The following is a 21,146-nucleotide window of genomic DNA, read 5'->3' on the forward strand; positions in this document are numbered from 1 at the left end:
GGAGGAGGAGGAGGAGGAGGAAGAGGAGGAGGAGGAGGAGGAGGAGGAGGAGGAGGAGCGGATGGAGGGGCAGTGTACTGACGAACAGGCTCTGGGGACAAGGTGCTCCTGAGCCTTGCACCCGGTGTGCACCCTTCTGTCCCCAGGATGTGAGGGAATGCCAGCACTTCCTAGCCTGGCATGGCCCTCCAAGGACACTGGCAGAATAGCGATGGGCGTGGTTGGAAAGTGGGGCTGATAAGCTGCTGGTGAAGAAAGCCCCCCCCCCCGCATATGACTGGACAGCACCTCTCAAGACCCTCTACCCTTAGAGTTTGGAGCTGATTTGTAGCTTGGGGTCTCTGGGCTCTTGGTGGGCTCCTGTGGTTGATGGCTGTCTGAAACCGCCTGGTAAACGTTGGGAGTGCAGGCATTCAAACACATTTCCCCAAAGGGAAGCTAGAGCTTATAACAGATTTTTTTCAGTCTGTGACCCCTAAAGGTTATCAAGCCACAACCATTTTCCAGGATAAAGTAGACACCTAAACACAGATATAGGGGATACCCTAGAGCAGACACCCACATGTACCCACTAACACCCATGCGCACCAGTGAGGGCAGTCACCCTTTTGTGCCCCTGGACCTAAAGAGGGGAGCTGCACCTTTCACTGGTCTTTGTAGCATGGAGCTTTCCAGTGGCTGGGACAGCAGAAGCTGACCCTAGATCCTACCTTGCTTTGGTCTGTGAACAGGTGTAGGGGCTGAGGAGAAGGCTATGGGCCAAACCTTGGGGTCACTCAACCTGCTGAAGAGAGGGAGAAACCTGAACACACAGGGCACCAAGGGAGCCTATGTACCAGGCAGGGTTGCGTGATGGGGATGCAATAGTGTCTGCTGAAAGGGAGTGGCTGCCAGACAGTGATTCTTCAGATCTTTGGGATAAGGGATATGGGGGAACCATTGACGGGGAATGATATGGTTCTGGAGTTCAGAGAAAGCAGTTTTTGAAGAGCTGACACTGTGTAAGACACGTATCTAAAGCACAGGAAGGCACTGCTGTGGTGGAACCAGAGAAGGTCACACCCCTATAGTCAGCCCCTCCCCCAGGAAGCATCTAGTTCTGTGGAAAAGCCAGGGCCAATACTGGCACTTCTCAGCCTAGGCAGACTACTTGCACACTCACATACACATTCATACAACTACCCCACACTCACAACATGAGCACACACACATTCATAGCCGCTTCACACTCACCAGCATGCTTACTATACAGCCAGTCCACACTCAGCCAGTGCGAACACTCATATTTGTACCTACCCTGTACCCAATGTCCACATTCACTTGCTCACTTACACTCCCCCCATATGCTCATTCATGTGCTCACTTGCACACACTCACCCAACATACATTTCTACTCATTCACACCATCCCACAGTCACCAAAGTGGATACTCATGTGCTCGTCCCAACCCACACTCACCCAATACACTCACGTTCAGCAGCATGCACATGCTCACCACTTCCTACAATCACCCAACATGTACACTCAGGTGCTTGCCTCCATCCCACAGTCACCCAACATATACACTCTCTCATTCACACCTAGCCACGTTCACTAAACATACAGTCATTCACAGTTGCCAACATGTACACTCACATACTCATGCCATCCCACATTCAGTCCACATCCACCAACATGCACACTCATACGCTCACCCTCAGCCCCCCCACATGACATGTACATTCAAGTGCTCACCCACACCACAAGAACCCAACATACATATTTGTAAGCTCACCCCACTCCTCATTCATCCAACACATATCTTCACATGTTCACCCCCACACCCCCATGCTCATGCAATTCACACATGTGCTCAGTCACACACCGTACCCTCACACTCATTAAACACTACTCACATGTTCACCCGTACCTACATTCATGCACTCATACATGGCACATGCTCAGTCACACTCACAGGTCACTTACACATATTTCCTCACACTCATATAAGCTAGCCTGCATTCATTCATCCACACATGCCTATTGATTCACAAAGTCACTTATCATCCTCATCTCTCTCTCTCTCTCTCTCTCTCTCTCTCTCTCTCTCTCTCTCTCACACACACACACACACACGGGGGGGGGATTCACACATGAGTACTTAGTTACTTTCCACACTAATTAATGCTCACTCACTTTCCCTCACACCCCTGTTCACATGTTTGCTCACACACTACACTGTCCCCATTTCCCCTTTCTTCTGTCTATCCTCCAGGTGAGAGCTCCCCCCACCCCCAGCACAGTGTCATTGGCTCTGCTGGAGGATTCATGGCTGTCTTGGAACTTGGGCATGCTTGGAATCAGCAGCTGGTTCCTTAGGGACTGAGTAGACTTCAGAGCCTCCAGTACACTTCCTGATTTCCATTGCCTAGAACAGGGGGACTAAGAGTGGAATCAGCCCCAGCTTCCCTGAAGGGCAACTCTGGGCTGCAGGCACCAGAGCTGGCCACTTTCCAGTTGCTCTTCTTTATCACCCACATTCTCCATAAACAAGTGGAGGCTTGTGGGGGTCTTGATAAATCACCTAGAGAAAGTTAGCAAATGAGGTGTCAAATGAGGGCAGAGGAACTGCAAGCACAGGAACATGGCCTCCCTCCCCCAGATCACCAGACTGGGTCCCCTTTGTGGCCTTTCACAATGTGGGAAGATCCCTGGTATCACTGTCCTTCTGTGCCAGTCTTGAGGGCCCTGAGTCCAGAGTGAGAAGAGGGAGGATCCAGTTGTTAGTGACCTTTGCTAGAAAGTTCTTTCTTACACCAAGCCCTGTCCCAGTTCCATACATTGGAAATCCTTAGGGAGACAGATCCAGCGATGTCTATGATGGGGAGAGCCACTAGACTGACTCTCTGCTCCCTCCCTGTCCTGTCCCTCCTTTCCTCTTGGTCCTACCCTTACCCCCATTGTGTCTGAATCTGCCACTCCAGGACCTCAGTCCTCTCCTGTGTTTTTCATGCTACTCCTGGGCAATCTCAAAAAAGGTCACCTTAGCCTTAGAAATTTGCAGGAAGCAGTCAGCTGACCACCTTCCAGGCTGGTCTCCTTATGTCCAGCCCTTCTCATTTTCCTGAGTCCTCAGTCCACTCTGTCACGACTACCAGCCACCCCCACTCTATGAACCCTGTGGCTACCCACCTTGCTTCCTTTTGGCCTCCAGGTCATGTCCCCTGCTTGTTCAACTTCACTTCTGCCACTTAGTGTGATTGTCACAACCTCCTCTGGAATGGCAGTTTCTTGGTCAGGCCCAGAGGCCCTGGTCCCTTTGGTAGACACTGACCTATCCATCCCTTTTCATGTCTACTCTTCCCAGGCTAACATCACAGCTCGTCTCCAATGTTCCAGGGTCAGTATTCACCTGCAGCCCTGGAACAGGTTGACAGGAACCCAGAGAGTCATCCTGGCTGATTGCCATTGCTGGAATGGGCTTTATTTGAAACTAGGGTCATTGCAGATGTGACTAAGTGAAGAATGGTGAGCTGAGCAGATGTTCTCTGGTGTTTCAGGCAGGCCCCATGTGCAATGACAGTATCCTAAGACAGGCAGAGAGAAATTCCCAACACATATAGAAATAAGGGACTGTGAATAACAGAGACTTAGTGAAGTAACCACAAGACAAGGAGTTACCAGGAGCTGCAAGAGGCACGATCTTATCAGGAAGTACCACCCTGCCAACATGACCCCTGAAACATAAAAGAATAAATAATACTGTTTTTCATCAACTGCAATAATTGTCACAGAAGTCCAAGGATCCTCATATAAACCCCAACTTAGTTATCAAGGAGAGTCATCTTTCAAAGTATTGTCTACTGCATAACCCGCCACCTCCCAGCCTGCTTAGCCTCAATAGATCCCACACTTGGGATTTTTGAAAAGCTCTGATCAGCTATGTTTTGTGTGTGTGCATATGTGTGTGGGTTGCACATATGCACACAATGACTCTTTAAACACCACTTCTCTTGAGCAGGGACAGCTCACTATCTAGGGCACTGCCCTCTTCCCTAGTCGCTCCTTGTGCAGTGGGCACTGGGGCTCTTCATCACCAGGCTACCTTGGATTCTCTGGGTCCCCAAGGGAAACAAGGGCTCTACCTTATGTATCCAGAATAGAATCTTTACCTCTTCCTATGATCTTTGTTTTCCCAAGAGATCCCAGAGTGCATAGGAGAGCCTGGAACCCATGGGAAGCGCCTGGAACCACACTTTCAGAGCAGCCCTACAGCCCCCACTCCAGGTCCTTCACCTCCTCTGCTCAAGCCCTTCAAGGAGAGATTTTTTCCCCCCAGGGGCCCTGTTTCCATCTAGGCCCTGGTCCAGGATACCTGGCCAACTGCCTCTTCTACAAGATCTGACTTGTTTAAACCTAAGCAGTGGATTTGGCTTAGGCTCCAGCTGAGACCCACTGAATGCAGAAGGCACCTGATCTGTAGTTAGTGCTCAGAAAAATTCCTTATCCTAGCCCCATGCCACGGCCACTCCTTGGCAGCTACCTTGTTCATAGAACAGCTGTTACTAATGGCACACATTCCTATGTACTCTGTGTATGTACTTCTACATGCTCATCTATTTGTATCTATTTGTGTGTTTCTCTCTATGCAGTGCATGAATGGGTATGCCTGTGTAGATATGTTTATTTTATATATGTGCATGTGCACGTGTGTCTACATTGTGTATCATTAATGTGTGTTTGCTTGAGTTTCTATGTACATTATGTACATGTGCTTCTGTCTTCATACATAGACTTGTATGTGCATATGTGCTTGTGTATATATTTGTGTATACTTGTGTATGTGTTAATTTGTGTCTGTGTGCATGTGGGTTTCTGTGCGTGTATGTTCATATATGTTTGCACGTATTCATGTAAGCTTGTATCCTTGTGTGAGCATCTATGTATTTCTGTCTCAGTGTGTTCATAAGTGCACACGTGAGTGTTTGCCAGTCTTATGGCTGCCCGGCTGGCCTTTGCTTGGAGTCACATATGAACATGCCCACTGCCTTTGGTAGCTCTGGTGCCCGCAGCCCCTTTCCCCTATTGTCCCCCATTCAGCACATTGGGCTGCTTTGGTGTCATGAGTACTCTGCAATGTACCCTTCCTTTCACTCCTCATTTAGTCTGTCCCAAAGTCCAGGAACTCATACTCAAACAAATGTTGGGCTGGAACTTGTCTTCTATGCTCTGCATAATCCACCACCATGGGGCTACCTATGACCAAAGCCAATGCTCAGAATATAATCTACTTTCCAACCTAACGAAAATTGAGGTAGGAACTGCTGGGTCCCAGGGTCTATTTTAATACAATTGTAGGTTTTTTAGACTGAGTCGCATGTAGCTAAGGTCAGCCGTGAACTTCCGATTCTCTTACCTCTGCCTCCCAAATGCTAGGATTAGAGAGTGCACCCCCATACCTGGTTTCATTGTGATTTTTTTCAGATCATTATCTGGTAATTTGAAATGCATTCAATAGTAAAGTGAGGTTGAAGAATTTAAATACACATAATGGAATATTTATTTATTTTTATCTTATGAGTATGTGTGTGTTCAAGTGTATGTACGTGCACCATGCATAAGCTTGGTGCCCATGCAAGAGGACATTTGGTGCCTAGAAGAAGGAATTTGAATCCCCTGTTTGTAAGATACCAATTTGTGTTCTGGGAACCAAACCTGGGTCCTCTGCAAGAGCAGCAAATGCTCATAACTGCAGAGCCATCTCTCCAGTCCCAGGGCAAAGGAATTTATCCTTGTGACCAAGACCAAGTGCTATGAAGATGGAGTCCATCTTTAACCATGACAGCCCAGCTTCATGGGCTCCTCTCTGGGGCCTTACAGCCTTTGGTCTAGACAGTGAGGAGCTGCCTGTGGAATCCTTTCTCTAAACTTAACACCTATGGAACACTTGTCTCCTGAGCTGCTGGTGGTGCCCTACTGGGCCCCTCATCTGAGATCTGCGGAGGATAGCTTTGTAAACTTTACTGAAATGAGAAAAAGTCAAATGAGAAAAAAGGTGAATAGCCAGGGAGAGAGGCAGGAAGAGAAAAGCAACGCAGTGTGGGACCTGTTGAGGTGAATCCTGCCCCCAGAACACACCCCAGAGAAACACACTGAGGACTTCATCTTTCTGTCTCTACCAGGGCTCATTGCTGTCTGCCCCTCCTTCCCACCAGCACAGGGACCGGACTGAGGCCCTGACTCCTGGCCCTGGGCCAGTGCCCTTGCCCTGTGTCTGCCCAGCTCAGCAGAGATTGCCAGGCTGTGGAGCACATGCCCCAGAATAGTGCTATGATGCTGCTCGGTGACATTCTATCACTGGGCGACCACACTGAGTGGTGCCTCCCATCCCAAAAAGGAGAAACCTGGGGACGCTTGGTGCCTTGGTTGCCAGGCCAGGCATAAGAGTATGGCTGTGTGTGAGAAACCACAGACAGTGCCTCTGGGTGAACCCCTTCTGGTCTGTCACTCACGCTGGCCTTGGCTGCTCTATTTTTGCTGTCTGGCTGTCACTGCATAGGGAAGCTCCAGTTCCCATGACCTGAGCAGGAGGCCTTGTGCTTAGCATGGGCTCCCTTCAGCCCTCAGGGGCTTCTGTTTCTTTTCAGGGCAGCTTGTATTCCCAGTGGGTTTGCCTTCCTGAACCCAAACTAGAGCCTCCATCATGATCCAGCTGCAGCCTGTTCTCAGCTCTCAGGGACCTGTGGGGTGCTGAATGGGAGGGCAAGCCAGACTGGCCCAAGTAGCTGTACCAGTATACTGCCTGATGCCAAGGGCTCCTCCCCTCTGCCCTTTCCTAGTGTCAGCACAGGTACTAGTCACTACTCAAACTGCAACAGGGCTCTGGAATTACTCTCTTCCCCTAATTCCATCTAGACAGGCATACAGGGATCTGCTGGGGTATTGAAGTTCCCCTTCTGAAGAGAGTAGGTCCGAGCTTGTTATCCCATAGCCAGAAGGTGCTTTACAAATGCTCCACTCCGGGAAGGCAGATATCACCTTAGGTGTGGCCTGCTTTTTGGGTTCAGATCAAGAACAGCTGGAGCAATGGAAGGACCAAGAAAGGAGCGGGAAAGCAGACAAGACCTCAGTCTTATGTCTGGTCAATTGGTATGTGCTTTTATATCTTTGGACCTGTGGTAAGGAGGGCCTTCTTCTGAGGGCAAGGACTGGAAGGGGGCATGGAAATGCAGAACCTCGGAGGTGGCCTGAGCAGGTCCCTCGTTTCACCTCTGTTCTCTTCTTGATGCCCAATGATGTTCCAGAGAAGTAGCACAGAGTCATATTGCACAGTGTTTCTTTAATTCAAAGACAACCGACCTCAGAAGCAGCACGCCCTCCAACTGGGTGCAACTGCTCACCAGCCCCTACCTCAGCAGGGACCCAGGGGTGAGGGAAAGGGACCTAGCCATCTTGGGGTGAAGGCACAGGCCAATGCAAACTGGTTCTAGAGGCTCTGGTGGCCTGCTGAGCCTCTTCAGGGCCTATGAAGCTTTCTGCTCCTCATCTTGGTAGCAGAGTATGGCCCCTTCCTGGACAATATGGACAGAATTCTAGGCCTCTACTTTCCAGCCTCCTCCAGGGCTGGGGGTCAAGTGCTGCGCAGGGCAATCACGGAGATAGTTGCCCACAGATTTGTTTGTGCAAGGCCTGGTCAGAGACCTATGAAGCAGAAAGCAGCCTAGGGGATGGTCAGTGTGTGTGTGTGTGTGTGTGTGTGTGTGTGTATGTGTGTGTGTAAGAGAGAGACAGAGACAGAAATAGAGAGATAGACAGAGACCTAGGCAAAGAGAAACAGAGACAGAGCTAGAGAGATATGAATGGGGTCCAGAGATGGCAGGGGAGATATTTACTACCCTAGAAGGAAGCATGGCAGGGCTGGAAAGGACTGATCTGGGAGTTAGTAGAGCCAGGTAATGCCTAGGATGGACAGGTTGTAAACTCGGGATCACCAGAGGGCAAGGGCAGCAGGTAGGGTCCAAGACAGACATTGATGAGGAAGAAGAGGAACACATGTCTGGAGAGAACAGTAGCTGCGGTAGTTAGTGTTCTGTGTCCACACTTGCTAGCTCCCCCTGCCACCGGCAGCTGGGGTCAGAACAGACAAGAAGAAAGATTTATAGGGAGTCTTTGAGTGGACATGGAAGGTGAGTGTTAAATCTCAAAAGCTGAAGGGAACGGGCGAGAGGGCCATGCCATGTGCATATGTGCAGGCTTGGGAGCCGGGGGAGGCTGAGCTGGGGCAGTGAGTTAGTGTTGGGGAACAAAGGTGTGTGTGTGTGTGTGTGTGTGTGTGTGTGTGTGTCTGTGTGTGTGTGTTGGGGGGCTTTGCTTCTTTGCTTCCCCTTCCCCTGTGGAACATCTATCTGGTTATGTTCCTCAGAGACTCTCACCAAGGCTACCATTGTGGCTACTACTGCCTCTACTTCTTATAATTTCCAAACTGGATGGCCAGGCGGTCAGTGACGCAGCGGAAGGTGGCTGGCTGCACTTCCCAGTAGGGCACAGGGTTGTTGAAGAGGCTGATGCCGTTATAGTAGGCCCTCTTGACTCCGAAGCCCATGGGGCAAAAGTCGTTGATGCCCACCTTGGTGATGTTGTTGGAGTGCAGATAGACCACCTGGGGGCAGAGGGGATGTGACTGGGGATTTTCATCGGGGCCCAGGGCCACAGACCACCCTTCCCACTCTGTCCCAGCCTGGGTGGGTGTTATAGGCTGGAGGCAAGATGGAGGGCAGATGTAAGAGTGGTAGGGTCTGCCTCCATATTTAACTCCATCGATCACTTCCTAGTGTCATTTCATGCTCACCCTTTGATGGCTAGTTGGTGATGCTTCACCCAATTCAGAAGAGAACAATGACCCGAGTGTGTTAGTGGGAATTGGCTGTGATTAGAGTACTAGTGTATGATTGAACCCAGATCAGGATGAGGGGCTCAGGTGAGGTGTATAGCGAGAGGTGAGTTGCGGTGGATGGGGTGGGGACTATGTTTGGTAGAATGAGGCTGCTGTAGGAAGCAAACAGTGTACCTGAGAGGTTATCTATGTAGGAGATATAGTGCTTTGGTTAGGAGCTCACTGGTGTAGTAAGGTCACTGGCCAGTAGAGGGTGCTCTCAGCCTGGCATGTGCTGCCCCAGGGGAGGATGAATGTGCTTTCTATCATGAATGGAGTTGACATAAAATTGAGGTCCAGAACAGGGTTGGGAAAGACCTAGTTTGCCTATGTGGCTGGAAGCTAAGTCAGAGAGGGAGGCTCCCCTTCCCAAGAGATCCCACAGATGGGAGTTAGTACTGTCTCGGTGCAAACAGAGAGTGGGCACCACTCCGGTGGGGTCTGAATGAGGACCTGGGACCCAGGGAGTAATCTAGGTCCTCTTATGCTCTCTACCCTGGGTCCCTTAAAAAATGGGGTCAGGGGAGCCAGGCAATTCAGAGGCTGGTGTCATGCTCCCACCCAGCCCTGGAGAGCCAGCTCTCACCTGGAGGAGTTTGAGGTCTGGGAGGCCAGCAGGCACCCGAGACAGCTTATTGTTGTCCAAATGGAGTTCCCGCAGGGTGGGCAGAAAACTCAGGCTCCCATTCTCAATCATTCGGATCTGGTTGTGGCCTAAGCCTAGCCTGAAGAGAAGTAAATTAGAAGTCATCAGAGGCTCAAGGGGAGGAGGACTCTGGAATGGAGCACAGGGACTTGGGTGCCACCCTATGACTTGCCCCATTTTCTGATGGAGTCCTGCAGCCCCCAAGGACTGTCCCAGCTTCACCTGTACAGCTTGGAGTAGCGAAGTAGGTCCTCCAACTCAATAGCCTGGATTTTGTTGTGGTCCAGGTGAAGTTCATTCAGGGTCTCAGGGAGATCTATTCAGAAGAGAGCATGCTGGCAGGTAAGTGCAGAGTCGGGAGCAGGTAGAAAGAAATCCCACTCTGCTCCAGGAGGGCGGCCCTGATCCAGTATACTGGACAAACCCCCTTCAATGCTCCTGGAGGTCGGGCACTGTCACTCTCCTACCTTTGGGGATGCCAGTGAGCTTGGCCTCTGAGATGCGCAGGTAGTTGAGCTTCAGGCCATCAAAGGCTCCTGGTTCAAAGCCGCTGTTCTCCAGGGGATTCCCACCCATCTCTAGGAGAGAAGCCCCATCAGCCTGGAGCCAATCAGTGGCACCCCACACACCATTCTGTTCTGGGCTGGGGAGCTGCTGGTTGCTGACTCTTCCTACCTCCTCTAGAAAGCAGTTTAAGAATTTGCCCTGCTAACTAATTGAAAACTCCAGCTGTTCAAGATGACTAGTTCAAAGATCTGGCACTGTTCTTGGCCTCTGGGAGTTGGGAAGCAATAGGAAAGTATCAGATAGGCATAGGAAAGTATTAGATAGGAGAGGCAGAGATAAAGTCAGAACTTCCAGAAAGTCAGGGCTTCCAATTTCTGCTGCTATGGTGGTCTGCTGCCCTTCTCCATTCTCTCGATTAGCCTGGTCTTCCTGCGTCCTATGCCATCCCTTTACCCACGATGATTATGCAAACTGGGCTTTTGTCAAGAAGCATAATAATCTTCTTTTAGACTACTTTTGAGACTCTTTCTTTACCTGAGTCTTTAAACCCACCCCAGTGTCCTTCATTGTGCCCTGAAACAAGCTTTTGGAACATTCTGAGGCATACAGGGCTTCCCCACGAGTACAGGACAGTCCAGGACCCAGCTGCCCTGGCTGGAAGGGATCTCCTCTACCCGGCTCCTTTGTGCCTGACTCTCACCAATGCAGTTCATGTTCCGGAGCCCGCTGAACACGCCCTTGGGCACTTTGCGGATACGGTTGTCATGGATACGTAGCTCCACCAGGGAGCTGGGCAGGTTGGGAGGAATCTCCACCAGGTGGTTCTTGGAGATGTAGAGTTTCTGCAGTTTCCGCAGAGGGCTAAAGGCCTTCTCATGGATCTTGGAGATCTTATTGTTTACCAGGACCAGGGCCTGAGGCAGGGCAGGGGACCAAGGTGAGCATCCCAACCCCTGACACCACCTTTCCTCTTCTGCCTCCTGAACTTAACTACTGATAGCACTTGAGAGGCATCTGAACCTGTTTGGTTTCTTGGAGGTCAGTCAGTGTTTGTGAGCAGAGTACATGGCAAGGAACTAAGGTTAAGTTTAGTTCCAAGCTGCCCTGGGAATGCCATTACTGCCCAGCACAGTCTGCTAGTCAGTTTCTCCAAGAGCAACAACAGAATCTACTCTTTTTGTGTTGCTCAGAGGAGCCAATAAAATGCAAAGCTTTCAGTCAAAAAGGGAACTGACCTGAGGAATTTTGTCTTGTACCCGTGCACATAATCCATGGTCTTGGGTGTTCCCACCTCAGCCAGGGCCAGACTTATCTCAGCTCCATTGGTTCCCAGTCCCTCTTCCAAGTCCCATTTGTGAGCATCCCTCCTCCCAGTTAGAGAAACATCAAACTCTCCCCAGCTCCTCAGAAAGGACAGGGGGCAAAAGGAGGTTTACATAGAGGTGCTGAAGGCCTTTGAAGTCATCCTTGCGGAGCTCAGAGATGTCGTTGTTCTGCAGGTCTAGCAGTGTGGTGTCAGGTGAGATTTCCTTGGGCACAGTCTTCAGACCTGGGGACCAGCATCATCACCAGCATAAGCCTGGCTCATCCTGTCTGTTGTCACAGCTGGTGTAAAGGTGCCCACAGCTGCTGGGCACACACATGCATATGGGCACGCCCAGAGACACTAGTACAAATGCAGAGACTCTGAGCTAATGGGTGCCAGCTCCAAGCTTGCATTCTACTTGCTTTTCACATGCCAGACACTGGACACCCGCAAACACTCATACCACAATACCTCAGCCTGTGGTGACTCATAACATCCCCACCCCCACCATTCTATACCCATCTCACAGGACAGCCCATGTGTCCTCTTTAGGAGGGGCTCCCAGGCAGGGCCAGTACCTCTCTGGATACTCTCACCTTAAACTGCCTAGTGACTCACCCAAGTCGGAGCACTGAACAACCCGCAGGTGGCAGTGGCAGCCGAAAGGACACATGGCACTGAAGGTAGGTGTGACAGAGTCCAGGTCGGGGACACCTGAGGTTGTGTCTGAGCCTGAAGCCTCCTCATCATTCATCATGAGCAGTCCATCGTCCAGGGTGAAGTCCCAGAAGCCCTTCTGCTCAAAGGGCAGGGCCTGGCTCAGGGCCAGCAGCAAGGTGAGTAGCCACAAGGGACTCATGGTGAATGTTCCTGGGAGCAAAAAACGTGAGAAGGGCCACCGTGTTGGCACTGTGTTCCTCTATCCCTCACAAGAGGCAGCAGAGGGAGGAGGTATGGGTAAGAAGCACCAGTTGGGGTAGGAGTGCTGGAATGAGTTGGTTTCATTGGGCAATGAAATGTCTTCCCATTTAGCTCAAGGTTGCCCCCACCACCATTGAGTCAGCGAGAGCCTGCCCCAAGGGCTAGAGGTCAGTGAGGCCAACTGGAGGCTGAGAGGAAGCCCAGCTATTGCCCCCTCCACCCCCCCCCCCCCCCCGTCGCAATCTTTCCTGAGAGTGTGAGCTTGGGAGATTTGGATGCTCTTAGTTTAAGTGGGCGGTGAGTGAGTCATCCTTTCACAGTCTGAACCTCTCCACAGTGCCCATGCTGTTCTGAGAAGGTTCAGAGGCCAAGACAGGAGGTGGGAGGGGAGGGGAGAGAGAGACAGAGACAGAGAGAGACAGAGAGAGACAGAGACAGAGAGACAGATTCTCTAATGCTGTAGCAACACCAAGCAAAGGTCCTGGGAATTAGGGGATCAGCACTTGGCAGCTCCCTTCCTTTCATTTCCCAGGACTCAGTCTGCAGAACTCAGGGCTCCCATGTCTATCTCTGCTTTCTTTATGCCCATGGCCCTGGCATCAGGGTAGGCTGCTGCCAGAGTAACAGGGCAGGGTTGGGCTTGTCTAGAGGCCCCCCAGGCTGAGGCAGTGGGGTGGGGGTGGAGACTGCGCTGCCTGAACCTGCAGAACCCACATCTTCTGTTTCTTTCTCCTACATTTAAGTACGCAAGCATGGCCTAGTCTGTAGGACAAGGCCGAGCCCCTGCCTCACTTACCACTCCTTGCCCAACTCCATAGCAAGGGCTCAGGGTATTTTGGCCTGTTCATCGCATTTTCTAAATAGGGGATCCATGTTGGCCTTGCTAGTCTCCCAGGCTTGGATGTCTGGGGGTTATCCTGGTGCATGTGTGGAAAGGAAGCCCAGCCTCTTGAAGATTTGAAGCAGCCCCAGCTCAAGGAGGCCTCATATGGGGGCACATTTTGGTGGGAAAGCTGGGATATTTGGGGCTCCATCTGGGCTAACTAAACCCCTCTGATCTCAATTGCTGGAGGCAAAAGTGGAAGGAGCACAGTTGATGAGGAGGCTGCACTCCTTGCTATTTTGAAATCCTCAGCAGCAGTGAGGTGGGGTGCTGGGACACCCCGTTTTGGTTATGCACAAGCACTGCCCATCTAGTGAATGTCAGCCCCAGAAGAAATCTTACCCTATGTTATTGCTTGAAAAATTCCAGGTTTGTGTGTGTGTGTGTGTGTGTGTGTGTGTGTAGTAGGGAGACAACCCCCCCACACACACACAGAAACCCAACCCCGGTGGTTCTCATGGCTTGCCCAGGTTCCTATCTTATACCAGTATACAGAAGGGCCTCCACATAGGTAGTGATGAGCTGCTTCCTGGAGAGAATAGAGCAGCCTTTCTGATACCCAAAGATCACACAGCAAAGTAGGGGCCACAGGCAAAGGCTCGGCTCAGTTTCCTTTTTATCTGCAGAAGTCCTCAGCTTGGTGAGTGTCCGTCTTCCCTCATTCCTCCCAAGTACCTCAAGATGCCCATCCAAGCCTGGCCTAGCAAGACACAGGAGATTCCCCAGAAGGTCTTGACCCCAGAGTAGCTAGAAAGATCTGTCATCTTTCAGCCCATGGCCTCTAGAACAGGATGGGGATCTTGTCCAGGGCAGATGGACCAGAAGGGCTGGGAGGAGGAGCAAGAGCAGCCCAGAGCAGGCAAAAGAGGCAGAAGGGAGGCCAGAGAGCAAGATGGAATGGCAGGGAAGGAGTTAGGCACTGCCCCACCCACCTGCCTGTCCCCTCTGCCAAAGCTATCCTGAAGAAAGATGAGTCAAGGCTAAAATTTATGCCCACCTGAGCTGCAGGACCCACAATCCTCCTGTACAGGCCAGGAATCGGGGGGGGGGTGGCGGCATGGATAGGGGATGCAGTTGGACAGAGCGCCATCTTCTTGGGGCAAACCCAGGTCCTTTGGAACTAGAGTGACCTGGAGATCTCCACAGGGCACCCCTTCCCTAGGCAGGAATCTCCTGAGACACCTTGTGTGGTTCACAGACACTCAGGGTGCAATGTTCCTTAAGAGGTGGGGACCAGGCAGGCTTCCTAGCACAGCCCTCATTTTCACTCAAAAACTGACACTAGATTCAGTTCCCATATTCTTCAGGGAAGGGGGTGTGCTGGACACAGAGCCAGAGAAAGGGATCCATTAAATTAAGAGAGTACAGAGGGTAGGTCTGCACCGCCAATAGTACCACTTTATGGGTGAGAGAACTGATTGCTCCCAAGTCCCCTGTTTACAGCCTGAACAGAGAGTACAGTTTGGTCACTCTAGGGTCTGAGCTTTCAGTCCTGCTTTTCATCCACGAATGAGGGTAGCTTCTGAGAAATGCTGGGCCTATACATGGGTAATGCAGAGACCCAGGATGGGTGGGCGAGTCACTAAATCACTAAGTGGGATTATGGTGACAGTGGGGTGCTGCAGAGAGTCTCACATGCCTCCCTTCCTCAGCTCCCTCAAACTGAGTCTTCATCTCCATACACTGAGGAGACAGGCAAAGTTGTAGTCAGGAAGGGATCTTCTGTGGGCAGACCCTGTAAGACCTATAGAAAGTTACTCCAACCCTACTTTCTTCTGCCATGGGGGCTTCCAGGCCTCAGTCTCCCTTCATGGGCCTCTTCTGCTGAGCTTCTGCTCCATCAAAGTGAGCTCTGATCTAGCTGAGTGCTAGCTCATCAGAGCAAAGGAAAGAAGTGATCATCATGGTGAGCTGAGCTTGGCAAGGGCAAGTGCGAACAAGGGAAGGGGACGGGCTTCCTGGAGCCTGCGTTGCCACCCCAATAGGGCCCTCCTTGTCTGTCCCTCTGAAAGCCAGTGTAGTTCTCCACTCATGATTGCTCCTGGCCACAGCCAAGCAAGACATGCTGGCAGTCTCTGAGAACATGGAAGGGCTGTGCCAGGCATTCAGGCCAGGCCAAGGGCGGCAGGGGCAAGGCTTGAGGTCTGGCAGGCTATGGGAGCTTGCCTGCAGATGTGGAGCTGGCAGCTGCCAAGGAGCAGACACCAAGTACAGTTTCAGCAGCCTCCTTCTGGGGGATTGGGCCCTGCTGAGTAACCCTACGTCAACTGGGATAAATGGAAGATGCTGCCTTCTACTAAGTTCTGCTGGGCTCCTGGGACTGTGCAGGTGGGGAAATGTGTAAGAGACGGGAGACACTAGGCACTGTTTTGCCTTCCTCTGATCATCAAAGGTGAGCTGACGACTGACCTGCTTCTTGCTGCCCTCTAAGGCCACCTAGCTCCAGTCTAACATTTAAGTGTCAACCAGAGGGATGGGATGTGTACTTTCTTTCCTGTATGCCCTAAGGTGAGCAGAGTCCAAGTCAAGCTGGTCAGGGTCACATCTTACCACCTGTGGCCCTGGCACTGGCAGAGTATCTGGGCAGTCAGATACAGCTCTCCAACAGACTTGGGGTGGGCTGTACCTGAATTCAGGAGTCAGAAGTGCCTGGAGTATGTATAGAGAGGTGGTGAGTGCATTGAGGGAGAGCTTTCTATTGCTTGCTCATGCTCTACTGAGAAACTTCTGGAAAGGGGCCTGATGGCAGATGACCCTGGTCAGTTGGAGGTACTACATTTCCTGGTCCCTTTGCACCTGACCCATGTGTCCACCCACCTCCTCCCATTTAGTAACAAAGTCTGGGCTCCTAGAGTTTTCAAAGGAGAGGAGGATGCCGTCACTTCTCAATGGTGGAAGAGGAGACTCAAGTGCTTTCTTTACCTACCCAGCCCCTGGTGACCAGAATGCTTTTAACATTTGATAGGCACCTAGTAAGTGAGGCTAAGAGAATTTGTCCCAAACTCTTTCCCACAGCCTCACAGTGAGGTAAGAGTCAGGCTGAGAGGTTACTGTGTCTGTCTACCTGACCATTCCGATCTCTACTCCTGGAGAGAGTAGCAAGGCAACACGTTCCAGATCCCAGAAAGTCCCCTTTCTTCCCATGTCTTGGGGTTTCTGAACTCTCTCCCCAGTACCAGGTTGCCAGGAGCTCTGCCTGAGGTTCCCAGCCTTATGCAGTCAGTTGGGAAAGACCTCTTCATTTTCAGCCACTAAAGCCCATGGAAAGGCCACACCTGGGGCTTTCTGGACTTGGAATCAGGGAAGAAGGTAATTAAAGTGAAGAAACACACCTGGAGTCCCACATTTATCCGAGGCGTCTTTGACTGAGGGATATAAAAGTGGGGTAAGGGACTTAATGGCCTGGAAGAGGACAGAAGACAAAGCCTGGCTCTCAAGAACCAGAGGATTTGGCCCAGCAAACCCTAGCCTCCCTCTGAGAACGCCTGAATCTGTTGTTTCTGGAAGGCTGGAGGATGGTCTTAGGTGGGACAAGTGTGAACCATGCCCCCACCCTGTGAGATTTGCAGAAAGGACTCTGTGGGTGGTCCAGGTGTAATATGTGATGATGCTGCTGGCCTTCCCCATCCCAGTGTGCCTGAGCACAAAGGAATGGAAGTCTCCTGAGGGTGAGGAAGGGGTGAGAAACAATGCCAATTGCCCCAGAATTCAGTGGGCAGGGCCAGAGCAGGAGTCCCCTGGTTAGTTTGCCTTTTAGGGGGACTGGACCTGCCCTGAAATCTTTGGTCTATCTATGGCTAGGTATCCGGGAACATTCATTCACACTGCTCCCCTACTTCTTGGCATGAGGGAGGTCATGTGTTGGGGTGCCTCCTTACAATGGGGTGGGCCTGCTGCTTGGACTATTGGCATGTGGAGGCCAGACTAGAAGATGGGTGTGGCATTTTAGATCAGGGACAAAGGAGGAAGAGCCGGAGGGAGTCATGGTGGATGTGGAGGTAGTCAGGGGGGTGTTGTGGGGGATCGAGGAAGCTGAGAAGTTCCAGTAATTGGAGTATTAGGGGCTCTCGGTATTGCTGCCTCATGGGGGAGGCATGCTGAGAATCCTGTCTAAGGACTAGTGACTTCTGGGTAGACTCATGGGACTCCGTTTCTCCAGGGAGAGCAGGAGAAAGATCATGATGAGAGAGCCCAGGCAAAATAGAGACTAAAATGGAGTCCCCACTTCACCTCAACACCAGGGAACAGGAATTGAATGACCTAGGGGGGATCCTAGTGCAAATTGTCAAGTATAGCCTTAATTACAAATTCTTCCTCTGAGGTCTTGACACTGTGACTGGAGGAATACAGACATTGTCATGGGATGGCTACAGAATGCGGCTGAAGAAAGCTCCTTTTCACCTCCACAATGTCCTTTCTCCTTCTACCCCACTATGTTGCCAATCCTCCAGCAGCCTAGGGCTTGGGAGGGACTGGAGAAAGATTTGAGCCAGCGCTAGCAACTTATCTGACATGATGGTCAGTGACTGGCACACCCCTCTGGGTCCCTAAAGCTAGCTGGTCCCAGATTCGCATTGCATGCAGTAGGAACTTGACCCCTGTTCCGGGCAGGGTGCAGAAGCAGCGCTGGACTGGAGTCCTGTGGAATGAAAGTGGGCCAGTGTACGAGTGGGTCAGAGAGGCACAGCTGCCACACCCAGGTGGCCAGCTGGCTGTGGAGCCCTGTCCACTCCCTGGCTCAGAGCCTTCTCCTGCTGCCTTGCCCTAGTGGCTTAGAGGCAGACTGCCATCCTCCCATCAGTATAGCCGCACCGCCTGCCTTTGAAGATTCACCCGCTTTGGCCTTCAGCATCCATACAGCAGTCACACACAGCCATGTTCCACACAAAGTACCTCTGCCACCCACAAGTTCTCCTAGGGTGTGGGTGGCACAGGCAACTGATTGCAAGTCCAGATGTCAGTCCTTGGAAACCTTGCTGGCATCGAAGAAGCATCTCTAGCTTGTCTCAATCCCAGTCATTACAAGGCAAAAAGCTGGCAGGGCAAAGGAACATGGACAGAAGCTACTAAAGAGGAAACTGGAGCCACCCTGATGCTATGTCCTTGACTTAATGAAGATTTCCTATGCCTGCCTCACCTCCCTGCAGGGTCCTGTGCCTCTGACTCTGGGCATATGGGAGCCTGACCCCACCCCTGGGGTAGTGACAGGGCACTCCAGTCCCCCAAACTTCACTAGACTTGGTGAATTCCCAAATGACTCTCTCTCTCTTGATTCCTTTCCTTGACGGGTCCCTCAAGGCCCTAAGCCATATTTGTTACCTGGGAACATGGCACAATTGCCCAATTTTCTACATCTATACCATTCTCTGCCAATTGTGCATCTTAGGGTTCTGGAAACAGATAGAACTGAGGTAACCAGGCAGGCAACCCAGGACCCCTATCACTGGTGGAGCCACCCCTTGCCCAGAAGAAGGTGGAGGCAGGGCATTAGTCTGTGGTGAGTATGGAATATCAGGGCAAGGTGCCTGAGGGGTGCCTGGGAGTCCAAGGGGAAACTGTGCCAGTGCTGAGTTTTTCATTGGCTCCATCCTCCCTGACTTGGCCATGTGCCAAGCCCCTAAGAAAGGCTGAGCTGGGAGAGCAAGGCTAGCTGGCATGAAGGGTGTGCCTGGGCCTTGCCAGCATGCCAGTCACCCAGCTCTGCCTCAGTGATATTCTGGGCAGCAGCCAAGGGGAATCTCCCTACCCCCTTTCCCCCCAGGTAGAGAGGGAAAGCATGGATGAGTTTATCAGCTAAGCAAGGTCAGAGGGGAAAGGGAAAGGAAGAGTGGGAAGAAAGTTCAGGGAAGAGGGTGGGGAGAAGAGGCAGAGATGGGATAAGGACCAAAGGGGCCACAAGGTATCTAGGAAAGAACACAAACCAGGAGCCTTAGTTGGGTGCCCTGGGGTGTGGAGGGAGCAGTGGAGGTACAGACAGTGGGACAGCAGACGCCAGACTGAGCTTGCAGATGCAGTAGGGCTGCTATGGGGCATCTCTGGGTTAGTGAGGCGACAGCATAGCCAGGAATGAAAACAGCAAGGACAGATTGGGGTCTTTGTGGGAGAGTGGAGTCAGTTTGGGGCTTGAGCAGGCCCTACCTGGGGAGGGGGAAGCAGCCAGGTGCAGGCTGGTTACTTGGTGGGCTAGGATGTCAGGCTGTCGGTGTGTCTGTCCGTCAGGCAGGGCCAACCGGGAGCAGCAGCTCACTCCTGGGCAGTTCGTGTGGAGAGAGGGAGACAGAGGCGGTGGGAGGGAGGCTAAAGGCTGGGCGGGCCGACAGGGAGGGGACGAACAGGGAGGGGGCGGAGAGGGAGACGAGGGAGGGGGCTGGTGGAGCTAAGAGGGAGAAAAGGAGGGAGGAAGGGCAGCTGGGAGGGAGGGGGCAGGCTTCCCGGCCCCCTGGCAGCTTCAAAGGAAGCAATTTTCTTGTAGACGGCTAGGCTGTGTTACACCCCTCCCCCTTATGCCCCCCACTCTGGCCCCTGCCTCAAGCACACTTTGAAAGGACACACACACACTTACTTAGGGACAGACCCTTGGTGTCTCTGGGCAGACAGCCTCACAGAGTCAAACTTTCCACTGCCCAAATGGGGACACTGAGGTGCTTGCTGGCATGCTGACAGGCAGAAGAAAATGAGAGATGACGGGAGGTAGCCTTATGGCTAGGATAGTGAGAGGCCCGGGAATTCTGTCCTAATTCTACCCAGACCTCTGCCTGCTCTGAAATAAGTGGGTGGTTTGGGGATCAGAGAGTAGTGTATGGTAGGCTTCTGGAAGGGCTTGATCCAGGCTCCTAGGGGCTCTGTAAGCCTTTCCTCTCCATCCCTTCCTCCTTTAAAAAGGGATTTGTCCCCAGATTCTGGAGACCTTCTTGGCTCACCTCCCTGAAGCCTTTGAGAAATTGGCAAAGTTGATTTGGAGAAGAAGAACCAAGTCCCTCATCTTGCTCAACCCCTACAGGGTGCCTAGGATACCATAACCATGGTCTCTGCTGGGGGCATTTCCTGTGGTCACTTTTAGGGCATAACTGGACTAACCTGCCAAGCCTCAGCTGCTTCTTGAGGGCCCAAATGAGTCATGGTCCCTAGTGTGGCATCTAATTCTCCTTTGCTACTGAAGCTTGCAAGATATAAAGGCGAGAGCCCTTAGGTGGTGAGAGATTGAATCAGGGAGCCCCACTGAAATCTGAAGAAGGAGCGAGGGACCAAGAGTAGGGAAAGGCAAACAAGGAGGGAAGCAGAAGCCCACTGGCTAGAAATCAGAGTGAGGGGTGAGGGTCGCTACAAGTTTCAAGCTGGGGACAGAGGTTCTAGTAAGTATTTTGCCTGGAGCCAGAATCAGCTCAGTGTCCAGCTGTGGTGCTTTTCCTTCAAGATGCTTTTCCTCTTGTTGCAGAAAGGAGAAAAATGGAAGAAGCTGGATATGTGTTGGGAGCCTGTGAGCACCTTTGGATTCTATGTTCCAGACCAGGAGACTGGGGAGCACACAGGCACCCCCAGACACACACACACACACACACACACACACACACACACACATATATATATATATATATATATATATATATATATAGAGAGAGAGAGAGAGAGAGAGAGAGAGAGTCTCATGTAGCCTATTTGGCCTTCAACTGAATATGTAAGTTAAACTGGTCTTGAACTCCTGATCCTCCTGTCTTTATCTTATGAATGCTAGGATTACAGAGTGCTTTACCAAGTCGCATTTGGTTCATATCTTTCAGACTTTTCTTTTTTCTCTCTTTTTTCTTTTTGTCTTTTCAATACTCATGACGGGAGCAGGGCCTTGTATATACCCAGCAAATGGTCTCCCATTGAACTATTCCCAGCCCCTGGCTTTGCGTTTGTTCTAGCCATACTCAAACATACATGGCCATTGGCAGAGTAACATTCTGGAAGCCACAGAATCTCATGGAGC

At 51.6% G+C, this 21,146-nt stretch overlaps 1 protein-coding gene across 1 annotated transcript; it reads right to left on the reverse strand.

Annotated features, from left to right (window-relative positions):
- Positions 1-7,310: 7,310 nt before the first annotated feature.
- Positions 7,311-19,452, reverse strand: Bgn (biglycan). The gene is made up of 8 exons (XM_057759486.1): positions 19,313-19,452; positions 11,989-12,240; positions 11,501-11,613; positions 10,765-10,978; positions 10,025-10,135; positions 9,780-9,873; positions 9,498-9,636; positions 7,311-8,638 (listed from the first exon to the last, which is right to left on the reverse strand). Exons 2-8 carry the CDS (start codon positions 12,227-12,229, stop codon positions 8,441-8,443), a joined length of 1,110 nt encoding a protein of 369 aa, XP_057615469.1. The 5' UTR covers positions 12,230-12,240; positions 19,313-19,452; the 3' UTR covers positions 7,311-8,440.
- Between the last annotated feature and the right edge of the window lie 1,694 nt (positions 19,453-21,146).

The sequence above is a fragment of the Chionomys nivalis genome, chromosome X (assembly GCF_950005125.1).
Source record: "Chionomys nivalis chromosome X, mChiNiv1.1, whole genome shotgun sequence".
NCBI lineage: Eukaryota > Metazoa > Chordata > Mammalia > Rodentia > Cricetidae > Chionomys > Chionomys nivalis.

Excerpts from the sequence above, each read along its gene's own strand:
- Bgn (XM_057759486.1), bottom strand. The coding sequence starts at position 12,229 with ATGAGTCCCTTGTGGCTACTCACCTTGCTGCTGGCCCTGAGCCAGGCC. Across the intron at positions 10,136-10,764 it reads CCGGAACATGAACTGCATTG|AGATGGGTGGGAATCCCCTG; the intron begins GTGAGAGTCAGG and ends CTTCTCTCCTAG. Across the intron at positions 9,637-9,779 it reads CGCTACTCCAAGCTGTACAG|GCTAGGCTTAGGCCACAACC; the intron begins GTGAAGCTGGGA and ends ACTTCTCTTCAG.